General features: G+C 41.5%; 1 protein-coding gene across 1 annotated transcript in view; it reads left to right on the plus strand.

Moving 5' to 3' along the window:
• The first annotated feature begins 11015 nt into the window (after window positions 1-11015).
• LOC139064221 (collagen alpha-1(V) chain-like) overlaps window positions 11016-14178 on the plus strand; it is a 71899-nt gene continuing 68736 nt past the window's right edge. Inside the window, exons 1-5 of the mRNA XM_070547276.1 lie at window positions 11016-11172; window positions 11290-11451; window positions 12973-13183; window positions 13352-13514; window positions 13646-13768. Coding sequence (XP_070403377.1) covers window positions 11016-11172; window positions 11290-11451; window positions 12973-13183; window positions 13352-13514; window positions 13646-13768 — 816 coding nt within the window. The remainder of the gene's footprint in view (window positions 11173-11289; window positions 11452-12972; window positions 13184-13351; window positions 13515-13645; window positions 13769-14178) is intronic.

The following is a 14178-nucleotide window of genomic DNA, read 5'->3' on the forward strand; positions in this document are numbered from 1 at the left end:
CTTTTCCTGTTAAACATCTGATGTGTTTCAGACTTCAGACTGGGTCAGACCATGTCATAAAGTGGGTGAGAACAGTCACCAGTTTAATCTCATTTAACTAACTAGTTCCTGTTTAACCAGGTTACTTTTATTCTGTGGTCTGCAGACATGAACTCCTCTGGGATTGTTTATGTTCTGCATTCAGTTACTGAATATGTGCAATATTATCATTATCATTATTATCATTATTATTATTATTATTATATATATATACAGTATATATATATATATATATATATATACTGGTTTACAGCAGCTCCTAAATATCTGCTCTGAATATGGTGTGCAGTACGATATTCAGTATAATGCTGTTAAAAGTGCTATCTTGATATGTAGAACCAAGCAGGATAAAAAGCTAAACTTTCCTGTGTTCAAACTGTCTAATAGTGATCTTAATGTGTGTGAGAAGGTGAAATACCTTGGCCACTTTATAACCGATCAAATGCGTGATGATGCTGACATCCACAGACAGTGCTGTAAGCTGTATGCACAAGCTAACACTATAGCACGTAAGTTTAGTTTTTGTTCACCTCCAGTTAAGGTGGCTTTATTTAAAGCATATTGTACTCCGCTCTACACAGCCCAACTGTGGTCATCCTACAATCAAAGCAGCATGAATAAGCTGCAAGTTGCACACAACGATGCCTTAAGGATCATACTTAAAATACCCAGAGGGGGCAGTGCCAGCCAGATGTTTGTAACAGCAGGCGTTTGTACTTTTAAAGCACTTTTACAGGCCGACTGGATAGCTCTGCCAACAGTATCATTTTTAGCAATCACTGATCCTACTGTGAGCAGTTGTCGCTATTTGTCCAGTATAAGGAAACACTGGTTGAAGTGTTTGTGTGGTTAACCTTGTGTGGAACAGTGTATAGTAAAGTTTTTAAATTACATTTAGATTTTAATTTAGTTTTATGCTGTTATCTTTTTATTTCTATTTTATCTATTTTGTTTCATTGATCTGTTGTTTTATATACATTTTATCTGGACCTAAGAGTCTGTCAATAAAGATGATCTATCTATCTATCTATCTATCTATCTATCTATATTTTATCATCATTGCTCAAATCAACTCACAGATGTTAGGAATAGACATGTTTGCTGTTCTGTATATCTAGTGTAACTTCAAATCATTTATTTTTCCTGTTTTTGATCTAACTGTGATCATGGAGCGTAGCAACTCGACTAAAGTGGTGGTGAATTAGCCGGAGTGAAACAAGTGTTCAGTTTTACAACTAAACCAACAATCTTTGTTCAAAAATGAGAAAGATCCTAATTTAAATGTTCATTCGACACAAATAAAGTTAAAATAACAAATACGAATATGAAAAGCACAAAGCTACACCAACCTGCTTTTCCTCCTTCCTGCACAGGTTCAAGTAATTATCCTAATGACCCAGGTGGGTTCCCTTAGACTGTACCATTTACACAGGTAGAGCTAAACAAACCCACAACTAAAGTTAACCCAGCTGTAAAAATGACAATAAAAGATTCTTTACTTCAGTCAGAGAAACAACGTTTTATGTCAGAAGGAAAGTAAATAAATTAGTCACTCATGTTCATGTAAAAATGTATGGAATCGTTACTGCTCACCTTTAATATCCAGCGGATTGGCGCCATCTAGCGGATGTTTGTTGGTAGTACTCCTCTTCGTCCTTCAGCTATGGAGAAAAAGAAATCCTGTTAACTCAACTTTCTGTAGATCTAATAAGTACAAATATTTGACAGTTTTATAAACTTTTAATTTCAGGTTTTATAAAATACTGAAGGCTTTTTGGAAACAAGAAAATATTTTTTTTCTGCAAGTTTGATGGACCATGCCGGTAGTTTCTCTGGTATTTTTTACTGTGGTCTGAGTCGATATAAAACCAGGAAACAAGCATTTATAAAATTATTAAACATTACAAACTAACCTGTGTAATCCTTGTCAACCTTCCTATGAGTCTGGTACGACGGTTTTCTAGGTTGGTGAAGGCTAGTCATCGTATTTTATTTAATGTGTGCATATTTTACCGCTTACTAAGTGAAATAAACAACGTTAAAGTCAACAAAATGTCTCAACTCTCGCATCAAATCTGTTTTATTTTGAAGGTACCAACAGGAAGCGAACCTTCTACATGTCTTGGCCAACTTGACATCAATGCTGCGGTTCTCCTTTCTCGCCACAAGAGGGCAGAAAACCCCTGATCCCCACACGAATGTCCATATTCGGAGTCCTGTGTCGTTAATGTGGGCTGTGCAAACTAGATGGAAATGGTTTGATCTTTAAACACTCCCATCCTAAAGGTTTTTCAATTATTGGTAAAGTAATTTTAATACGTTTTGGTAATTTGAGGCTCAACCGGGAAAAGCAGACTGATAAATAAAATTATATTTGTTTTAGTTAAACAAATACATTTTGGCTGAACAAACACGGATTTTTGTAAAACATTTCACCTGTTTTATTTAGCTAATAAAACATAAACGTTAGCTTTTAATTCGGCCCGCCAGAGGGTAATAATAAATCAGTTTCACCATTCATTTCTATTTAATATCCTTTTAGAAAATCAATAATTTAAAAATACATATTTTAAATCTCACGTGTCTCAGCTGTCATTTATATTATTTATTATTTTAACCTGAAGGAAGAGAGCAACGTCACGAAGGATGACTGACAGCTTCCCTCCAGCAGAGGGCGCCCAAGGCGACCACCGGCCCGGTCTGCCAGTTTTATTTTGAAACTACTGGCAGGAAGTAACACATTTAACTTGACACGATGAAACCCGAGGAAGATTTAATTAATTATCAGTCTTTTTGTTCATTTGTTTGCTTATTTGTTCTGTTTGGGGTTTGTTTTTATTTTGTTTATTTATATGTTGTTGTTAGTACTTCCTGTTCATTATCCTTCTTCTATATGTTGGAATTCAGCCTGTTCTGGTACTATCTCATGTTGGTAAAACTGATTCTTTGTAGAGATTGTTATAATTGTTGTACATTATATTTTGTGCAAAAAAAAAAACCCCCGAGGAAGATAAGTGACAAATAATTCCGCAAACACAGTTAGTAACTAAATACGTTTTTTTAGATAAAAAAAAATTACAAATGTATTTTCTTTAAACATTAATGTAACTGATGAAAAGCAATAATATGTAAATTAGTCAGATCAACCTTTATTTATATACAGATGAAACAACAGAGGCTTTCTGACAAACTCCTGCTTAAATCTGAAGCTTTTGTCACATGGTGGAACGTCTGCATGATAATTAAAGCCACAACGACAAACCAAACCCTGGTTTAAGTCGTGTAAGTTTTAATAACTCCTTCTGTCCAGCGTGGACACTCATAATAGCTTTGCTGTCTGTGTGTATGAGGCTTTATAAATAAGTCATAACTATAGAATCCGTTTAGAAAATTATAACCTGCAGTTTGAGAGCTGCTCATACTTTTACCGCTGTGGTCGGCTGGGAGGATGAAGGCAGAGCTGAGATCAAAGTTCACTTAGAAAAAACTCTGCATTCTCTGATGGGCCTGAGATGCTCCGTGCTACAGCTTAGGGAGGTCGTTGTGCACCTGCAAATGTACGAGTGTGTGTGCTTGTGTGTGTGTATGTGTGCGTGCGTGTGTGTGTGCATGTGCATGTGTGCTTGTGCATGTGTGTGTGCTTGTGTGTGTGTTTGTGTGTGGGTGCTTGTATGTGTGTGTGCATGTGTGTGTGTGCATGTGTGTGTGTGCGCTTGTGTGTGTGTGCTTGTGTGTGTGTGCTTGTGTGTGTGTTTGTGTGTGTGTGTGCTTGTGTGTACTCACACGTCTTTTCTTGGCAGAACTTTGCCACATACCAGACACACACTCCAGCTGACACGTTGACCTCGTCACCTCTCACCTTTACACAACAACCATAATGTCATTCACACAGAGCAGGAAGAACGTGTTATATTTACAACAACGCTACACACACACACACACACACACACACACACACACACACACACACACTCACACACACACACACACACACAAACACACACACACCTCAGTTTAATGTTAAAACTGGAAAGCATAAAACATTTTTAAAGACATTTTTAAACTAAACTCTAATTATTGAAGTCATGAACAAGAATATTTGTTCATGAATTTTCCAGGTTTGTTTTTTGTTTGTCTTTTTTACATCAGGCCAGTTGTTCAATTCAATTCAAAGATGCTTTATTAATCCCAGAGGGAAATTAGAGTTTCAGTACACACAAGTCTGAGATTAGACATACATGCATAGGCAAAGACACATGACAAGAATTGGTGACTGTGGTCATTCGCAACCCGAGTCGCGTTACCTTAATAGAGATCAGAGGGGTTTACATGAGGATTGGGTCAGGTGGAGGAAAAAAAGGCACTTCAGAGTTACCCTCCACAGGGAGGGCAGCTTTGCTATGAAAAAAACACCTCAGACAGAAATGCAACAGACTTCAGACATCACACAAAAGAAGTGTCCACTAGGTGGGGAGGTAGGGTTGTGGACTCTCCACACATCAGTGCATGCAGCCGCGGTGAGCAGCGCTCGTCACCTCCGTTTGGACAGGGGAGGGAGGTCGTTAGGTTTAGAGAGCACAGTGACTCCTGGAAACGATTCAACGGCCTTCACCGGTCGCAGTCCCGCCCAGGCTGGGATAGGGAGACAGAGTTGCCATGGCGACGGCAGCATTCCACATTTCTTCTGAGGGGGAGTAATCACTTCAGCTTCGCAGGCTCAAGGGCACCAGATTCAGATAAGAACTTGTTTTGGGCCAGACAGATAATTTCCTCTCTGTCTTAAAGTTCTGTTGGTCCTCAACCCCTCTAAATCCAATAATGGCGTAATTAATTTATCCCAATCCGTGCTGATCCGTCCACTTTCTCCTTGATCGAATTCACCTTCTGTGCCAGAGCCTGAATCTCAGCCAAAGTTCCAAGCTTATGACTCATTTTGACAATTATTTGAGTTTGTGCGTTCACAGCGCTGTGCAATCCATCCCTGAGCTCCAGGATTGAGCCAATATTCCTCAAAAGCTCGTTAATTTTCCGGTAAGCCAGGTAACCACTCAGGCCAAAAAGCAGGAAACCTAACACCAACACCACGAATATCCAGACGTCTTCAGAATCCTCTACAGACAGTTGAGAAAGGCAGATCAGGTTCCACTGTTTCCAGGAGTCCATGATATGCCCAGCTGGCTCTGTCCCAGAGGGGCATCTGGGAGCCCCTTCTCCCGTTCTCATCGTTGAAAAAATCTTGTCATTCGCGTTGAGAGACCAACTGACCAGATCCATTTTTAATAATTTCCAGTTTCCAGAAAAAATGCAGAAGCGCCGTCCACCCAAAGACAGACAAAGAGCCTTGTAAGATAAGATAGGGAGGAGAGGAGGAAAAAAGCGTATGTGCTCTCCAAGAGCCGGAAAAAGTTCTCTAAGATATTAAGATTTGCAGATTGACATTATCATTATTATAATTTGAACAATGAAATTAGCCTCTTTACACTCTTCTATTCATAATTTTAGGAATGTTGAGATGTTAGCTGATGGATAGCCACATCCCCTTTTGTTTCTACATGCGGCGCCTGTTCTTTAGAACGCCTTACCTTACGATCCGCCAGTCAGCTTCTATTGAAGCCTTAAAGTCATGACTAAAAACCCACTTTTATTTACATCTTGACTTGTTCCTTGTTAAAGTATTACTTTTAGTTCTTTTCATTCATATTTTTATTAGGTTTAACTCATTTTTTAGAATGGCCATTCTGGCAGTTTTACTTGTTTTATCCTTTGCTCTGTTTTTGATATGATCCATGTTTTAGTACTTCTGTACGTAAGGAGCTTTGGTTGTCTCTCATGTTGTACTGAAATGTGCTCGACAAATAAAGTGGTATGACTATTTTCTGATTTAATTGATGATCTCTGATCATTTTTACATAATCGATCAAACCTTTCTCTAGATGGAGCGCTAATCTCAATTATTGACATGTTCTTGCTATTAAATTTACACTTTTGTCATTTAACCGGAAGCATCGTGTGTGTGTGTGTGTGTGTGTGTGTGTGTGTGTGTGTGTGTGTGTGTGTGTGTGTGTGTGTGTGTGTGTGTGTGTGTGTGTGTGTGTGGCTGCAACCTTCCATGCAACAAGGGTTAATTAAATCAGTTTTACTGCCATCTAGCGGTCATTTTGACGAATTTCAGTTAAATAAACATCAAACTTTAGTAGTTTCTCCTTTTATAAGGAACCTGCCTCCATGTGTAAATGTTGTTATGTGGCTGGTGTTGTCTGGAGAACAGCTCTGAGATAACTTCAGTCATGAAAACATTGTTTAAAGTCTCACTGACCCCAATTCAATCCAAGTTTATTTCTATTGCGCCAAATCACGACAAGAGTCGTCTCAAGGCACTTCACACTGCAAACATTCCGGTACAGGTCAGTTCATTAAGCTAATCCCATAGTTTAGTGTTCTATTATTCACCAACACATCATAATTTAGCTTTACCTTTTAAAGCTATTTTTATTAATAGCTCAGCTGAATGAGAATAAACCTTAATGAACAAATGAAATGTTAGAATCTGTTTAAATTAAATGTGAGCACATTTCATTTATTTAATGGCTTTATTCAGATATTTCTGAAACCTTCCACAAACCTTCCCACCCCAGCACACACACACGCACGCGCGCACGCAAGCACACACACACACACGCACGCACACACACTTCCTTCCATGCTTCAGACATAATGTTCTCTTCTAAATCTGCAAAATTCTTAAAAATTCTGTTTCAAAACAGATCTTAAATCGACATAAAATCTCCATTGATCATAACTCCACACTCTCTACCAAGTCTTCTGTTAAAAAACCCATTCAGATAACCTTTTCTCACATTTCTGCGTGAGCTTGTTCATTTAAACTCACATTACCCATTTTACCTGCATAATTTTAATTTCTTCATCTTGCACCCTCCCCTTTCCCCCTACCTGCTTCCCCTCGCTGATGCTTCTCTCCCCTTTTCTCTCTGGTGTAGAGTTACATTTGGCGGAGGTCTAGGCACCCATATGAATGCACCATTTGGCCTCTCTGGGTAAATATTATCATCTGCAGACCCATCTGAATAACTGTTAGCTCTGAAACACTGGGGGTTACCCAAACATAAGCACCTCTGAAGGGATTTGCAGGAAATGAGAACAAAAACAAGGAAACATCGCATCAAATTTTATCCTATTTTCCTGTAAAATGTTCACTCCATCCGATGTTATAGCATTACTACGTTCATCCATCTTTTATTGTCAGGGTTGCAGGTGGATTCAACTCTTTTTTTCAGAATCTGCTTTGAAGAAATCCTGAGTTAAGTTTTGTAGCTAAAATAAGTTTGGTGGATTTTCACTTTTAACTTTCTGACTTTCTACAAGAGTTTGTTATACTTAACCCAGCGGTGTCCTCGGTGGTAAAGGGGGTCCCTAACAGCTGTGCTAGCTGTGATTTTACACATCTCAAGGTCAAATTACTTCATTTCTATATAAATATTTAGCTTTTTGGGGCACTAGAGTTTATTATTGTGGCTTTAGATCTTGCATTGATTTAACCAGAGAAAAGCATCAGTGACCCTGTAAGTTTATTATGGGGAGTGCCGCAGCAGGGCTGGCTGCAAATGGATTTAATTGACTGTTAAAAACTAAACTGGCTCTCTGCTGCAGCTCGAACACAGACCGAGGGAGGAAAACTGGGAAAATGTGAATACAGGTTCCTGTTTTAGTTCTATGGCTGCCTCACTTTAAACCTGTCCGTAACTGGTTTAACTGGGATAATTAGATTTAGTGGCTGCGCAGTGGCACAGTGGTTAGAGCTGCTGGGGGACTTCAATGCTCACGTGGGCAATGACAGCATGACCTGGAGGGGTGTGATTGGGAGGAACAGCCCGCCTGATCTGAACTCAAGTGGTGTTTCATTATTGGATTTCTGTGCAAGCTGCAGTTTTCCCATAACGAACACCATGTTCGAACATAAGGATGCCCATCGGTACACTTGGTACCAGGGCAGCCTAGGTCGCAGGTTGATGATAGACTTTGTAGTCGTATCATCTGACCTGTGGCCGTATGTTTTGGACACTCAAGTGAAGAGAGGAGCTGTCAACTGACCACCTGGTGGTGAGTTGGATCAGATGGCAGGGGAAGATGCTGCGTAGACCTGGCAGACCCAAACGCATAGTGAGGGTCTGCTGGGAACGCCTGGCAGAAGAACCTGTTAAGACGGTCTTCAACTCCCACCTCCGGCAGAGCGTTGACCGCGTCCCAAGAGCAGTGGGGGTCATCGAATCCGAGTGGGCCTTGTTCCACTCTGCGATTGTTGAGGCGGCTGTTGCTAGCTGTGGTTGCAAGGTGGCCGGTGTCAGTCGTGGTGGCAACCCCCGTGCTCGCTGGTGGACACCAGAGGTTCGGGGAGCCGTCAGGCTGAAGAAGGAGGCCTACAGGGCGTGGCTGGTCTGTGGATCTCCTGAGGCAGCAGACAGGTACCGGATAGCCAAGCGGGGTGCAGTAGTGGCAGTTGCCGAGGAAAAATCTCGGGCGTGGGAGGAGTTTGGTGAGGCCATGGAGAAAGTCTATCGATCGGCTCCAAAGAGGTTCTGGCAAACTGTCAGGAGAGGAAGGCAGCAACTCGCTCACACTGTTTACAGTGGGGATGGGGAGCTGCTGACGTCAACTGGGGCTATGGTCGGACGATAGAAGGAATACTTTGAGGAGCTCCTCAATCCCACCTACGCGCATTCCGAGGAGGAACCAGAGCCGGGAGACCTGGGGATGGACTGTCCATTCTCGGGGGCAGAAGTTGCTGAGGTAGTCAAACAACTACACAGCGGCGGAGCCCCGGGGGCAGATGAGGTTTGTCCTGGGTATCTCAAGGCTATGGATGTTGTAGGGCTGTCATGGTTGACACGTCTCTACAACATTGCGTGGTCATCGGGAGCAGTTCCTGTGGAGTGGCAGACCGGGGTGGTGGTCCCCATCTTTAAGACGGGTGACCTGAGGGTGTGTTCCAACTATAGGGGGATCGCACTCCTCAGCCTCCCTGGAAAGGTCTACTCCAAGGTACTGGAGAGGAGGGTCCGATCGATAGTTGAATTTCAGATTGAGGAGGAGCAATGTGGTTTTCGTCCTGGCCGTGGAACTGTGGACCAGCTCTACACCCTTGCAAGGGTGATGGAGGGGGCATGGGAGTTTGCCCAACCAATCCACATGTGCTTTGTGGATTTGGAGAAGGCTTATGACCGTGTCCCCAGGGGCACCCTGTGGGGGACGCTCCAGGAGTATGGGGTGGGTGGCTTTCTGTTAAGGGCCATTCAGTCCCTTTACCAGAGGAGCGTGAGTTTGGTCCGCATAGCCGGTAGTAAGTCGGACCTGTTCCCGGTGAGGGTTGGACTCCGCCAGGGCTGCCCTTTTTCACCGGTTCTGTTCATTACCTTTATGGACAGAATTTCTAGGCGCAGCCGTGGTGTGGAGTGTGTCGAGTTTGGTGGCAGGAGAATCTCGTCTCTGCTTTTTGCGGATGATGTGGTCCTCCTAGCTTCATCCAGCTCTGACCTTCAGCTCTTGCTGGGTAGGTTTGCGGCCGAATGTGAAGCGGCTGGGATGAGGATCAGCACCTCCAAATCTGAGACCATGGTTCTCGACCGGAAAAGGGTGGCTTGCCACCTCCGGGTCGGGGGAGAGGTCCTACCTCAAGTGGAGGAGTTTAAGTATCTCGGGGTCTTGTTCACGAGTGAGGGTAGGAGGGATCAGGAGATCGACAGGCGGATTGGTTCGGCGTCTGCAGTGATGCGGACGCTGAGCCGATCTGTCGTGGTGAAGAGGGAGCTGAGCCAGAAAGCCAGGCTCTCGATTTACCGGTCGATCTACGTCCCAATCCTCACCTATGGTCATGAGCTTTGGGTAATGACCGAAAGAACGAGATCGCGAATACAAGCGGCCAAAATGAGTTTCCTCCGTAGGGTGGCCGGGCTCAGCCTTAGAGATAGGGTGAGGAGCTTGGACATTCGGGAGGGACTCGGAGTAGAACCGCTGCTCCTCCGGATCGAAAGGAGTCAGTTGAGGTGGTTTGGGTATCTGGTCAGGATGCCTTCTGGATGCCTCCCTGGGGAAGTTTTTCGGGCATGTCCTGCCGGCAGGAGGCCCCTGGGTCGACCCAGGACACGTTGGAGAGGTTACATCTCCAATCTGGTCCGGGAACGCCTTGGGGTCCTGCCGGAGGAGCTGGTGGAGAAGGCCGGGGAGAGGACGGTCTGGAGCTCCCTAGTTGGGATGCTGCCCCCGCGACCCGGACCCGGATAAGCGGAGGAAGACGACGACGACCTAAGTTATACTTTTGTAATGCATGCCAGTGTTTGGTTTTTAAACCTTTGTTGATTTTGCTTTAGTTATTAGTGATGTTCCTAGACAGCAGGGCAGAGTAGCCATGAAGAGATACTGATGAAACTATTCATGTTAGAATGAGCAATTATTTAAAAAACAGCGTTAATATGGGAATGTGTGTTCAAGTTAGTTCTGAGATGCATGTTTTGTTTAATGTCAGCACTTGTGTGTAAATAAAATTTGTCTTTTTTAAAGAGTCGGTATTGTTTATTTGAAGTGTGTCAGGAGGCTGCAGCTCAGACTGGAGGTGGGTAAGCAAACTAGTTTAGTGTGTGACAGGATGATAGACTGGCTCACTGTCTAACTCTGTATTAGTGTTATATTAGAGCATCACTGGAGTTTGTGTGGATTTCAACATTTTAGATCCCATATTTATGTCATATGAATAGTAACATGACTGTGATACCAAATAAATATTAATTTGACTCAGTACTTTATCACATCAACAGCCACTCGTCCCAGCTGCTAACAGACGAGATCGTCTTCATTCAGATGGAAGCTGAGCTTTGCTGTGCCCACCGTGCACTCGCTCATAAATGGTGGTTGGACTGTTGCCCATCTCCTCCAGCACAGAGCATCCTTTCTTATAGTTTACCTAAATGTTCAGTGAACACCTCCCATACTACATCCCGTATCACATTAGTACAGCTGAAACATTTAACATCAACTTTATTAAAAGCAGGGTCAGTAGAGCTGTAAAGTTGTTGGAAACAATAGCTGCATTATTCATCAAACTACTAAATAGCTTGCTTAATGGTAAGTATGAAATTGTAATTGTACGTCAAGTTTAAGCTACATAACATTTGATTAAGTGTTCATTGTTTGTTTATTTAGCAATAAAATTAATTTCTTCACTTGTTTCTCTTTTATCAGATCCAGTTGATGTGCTGCGGGCTCTGCAGGTTCCCTCTCTCCCCGAGGGTGTGAAGAAAGTCCCTGGCTTCTGCACATCCCGTCGCTCCAGCAGCCCTGATCATGCTTACCGCATCACCAAGAAGGCCCAGATCTCTGCCCCCACCAAGCAGCTCTTCTCAGGTAGTTCTCAGACTGATGCATAGTATTTAAGGTGACTGCTTCACAATAAAGATATTTATTTGTATATACTAAGTCATGTTTTAATATAGGTTTCATGATTTCACATAAAGAGATACTAAATTGATGGTTTTTTCTTCATATTTTCTAATGGTAAAAATTTTTTATGGAATTTTTATTTTTGTAGTGGACAAAGTAGTGAATCTCATTAAATGTCATAGAAACAAATCTTTATGCTTTATATGAACGGATGACAAATAGAAAAACATAAATTACCTGGCTATTCCAGTTTAAATGTGAAATTTTGTTAAGTAAAAATTTTTTGAGTCAAAATAAAAGTTATTTAATATTTATAAACATTAAGACGTGCAGTAATGCTTTACTTTTTTGTAAGAAGAATTATGAAAAACATCTTATCAAAACGCCTCATTCATTCAATCATTCATTCGTTGGTTGAACTTCAGAGGAAGCGCACGTGACCTTCAGGACAACTTCAGGCTAGGGCTAAGCTAGCTTTTATGGGCACGGATACAAGCCAAGATATTTGTCATAATAGATAGTTGGCGGTTTTTTAACATTTATTTTGTTGTTTTACCGTGAGTAACTGCGTAATATTAAGTAAAGGACAGGAAATAGTAGCGAATACAAACATTTATGCTTTCTAGCTAGCTAACGAGCAGCTAATGTTAGCTATCTATCGCTAAACGACTTTCCGCCTTCTTTGTCCTGATTTCTCCCATTAATATATTCATGTAAGTTTTGATGATGATGATATATTTAGATGAAAGATACGATGAACGTTTGTTTTGTGAAGCAAAGGTTTGCTTATAAATTCGAGGCTAGAGTATTTTGAATACTCTTAATTTCCCTCTGGGATTAATAACGTACATTTGATTTGGATTGTTTTATAATGTGAAACGTAATTATTGCAGCTTGCTAACTAGCTTAGCTTTGAATTAATTTTGAAGCCTTTTAAATTTCAGAGAGAAAGTTTGTGCTTTGTTCTGATTTGTTAATTTGATAATTATGTGATTCTGCACTTGTGAATAGAAAATAAAAAGCCTCACTTATGTTAAGTAAAATCTTCTTAAGTACAAAATGATTTCCAGCTCTTTTTATGTTTGTTATTTTTTTGTACAGCCTGTTATTATTAGCTCACATCTTGATTCGTTCTGATGCATTTTAGTGTGGGTGAATTTCTCTCATTGCTTTATTTTCAGCGGTGCCACCAAACACAGCTCCTAGTGTCTTGTCTACTTTTTTGTGAACTATCACTTCTCATTTAGATGTTACCTGTATCTTTGATCAGTTCTTTCTATTTTATTTCCCTTATTCAAGTATTCACTATAGTCACTTATTCACAGCACCAGAGAGCCACTATATTTTATACACAGGGTATGGGTAATCTAAACACACTTTTTTCTAAAGGGCACATTTATATGATTTATTAAATCTTTTTATTGGGGCATTTCTACCTTTTCTGCTAATATTTATTAAGTTTTTTATCTTTCCTTCCACCTTTAGGGCGTTTCCCAGAGAACTTCTCCATCATGGCTCTGATAAAGGCCCAGGCTGGTCTCCAAGCTTTCCTCCTCTCTATCTACAGTGAGCAGGGCATTCAGCAACTGGGCATTGAAATGGGACGCTCGCCTGTTTTTCTGTACGAAGACCAGAATGGAAAGCCAGCTCCTGAGGACTACCCGCTTTTCAAAGGCATCAACCTGGCTGATGGCAAGTCAGTAACCAGCAACACCAGTTTGTGACTGATTGAGATGAGTTATTTGTGGTTATGTGGGTGGTGGTGGTTAGGAATAGTATGATCTGCATGATGTAGGAGATGGTTGGTTTCTTTATTCTTTATTTGACATAAATGTTTGCTCACGGATTCTTCTTCTGTCACTAGGTGGCATCGCATTGCCTTCTCCGTTTCCAAGAAAAACGTGACTCTGCTGTTGGACTGCAAGAAGAAGATGACCCGTCCTCTTCCCCGGGGCAACAATGCTGTGATTGACACCAATGGCATCACAGTGTTTGGAGCTCGTCTGCTTGATGAGGAGGTTTTCCAGGTCAGAATCTTGAGAAAGTAAACCTTATTGTTAGGTGACTGAAAGCACTTCCACTGGTTCTACAAAGTTTAAACATTTCTGTTGAGTCTGAGATCATAAATAAATTATAATTGTTTTTGTTTGTTTTACAGGGAGACATCCAGCAGCTGTTAATTGCCTCCAACCCTCAGGCGGCCTATGACTTCTGTGAACACTACAGTCCTGACTGTGACTCCCCTCTTCCCAAGACCCAGGCTCAGGACCCAAACACATACGTGAGTAACACCACAGAACAAGTCCATGCAAATATAAGTTTCACCAAGGTAGAATAGCTCGAATAACCATTATTCTTCCCAAATTCAATCGACATTTATGTAGTTACAAAATGTCACACAGCCACATGGAATTCTAATTAGAACTAGCAAGACAAATGAGTAATTTGACCTAAAGTAAAAATCCTCAGACGGATATTGTACGCTGTACACTTTTAATTTTAGGCTCATTTATAGCTCCAGTAAAGCTGACCCAATAAGAGTCTGGGGACTTTATTTACAAGGGTCATGTTCTCCATAGACTTGAATGACAAAGTAATGTAAGGACAAAAATTAACTGCATCTAGATTGGATTTTTTTAATAAACCTTTTTCCCTTGAAAATAAATGGCTGCTTTTGTAGCGTAACCCTGG

This window comes from Nothobranchius furzeri, chromosome 19 (genome assembly GCF_043380555.1).
Source record: "Nothobranchius furzeri strain GRZ-AD chromosome 19, NfurGRZ-RIMD1, whole genome shotgun sequence".
Taxonomy (NCBI): domain Eukaryota; kingdom Metazoa; phylum Chordata; class Actinopteri; order Cyprinodontiformes; family Nothobranchiidae; genus Nothobranchius; species Nothobranchius furzeri.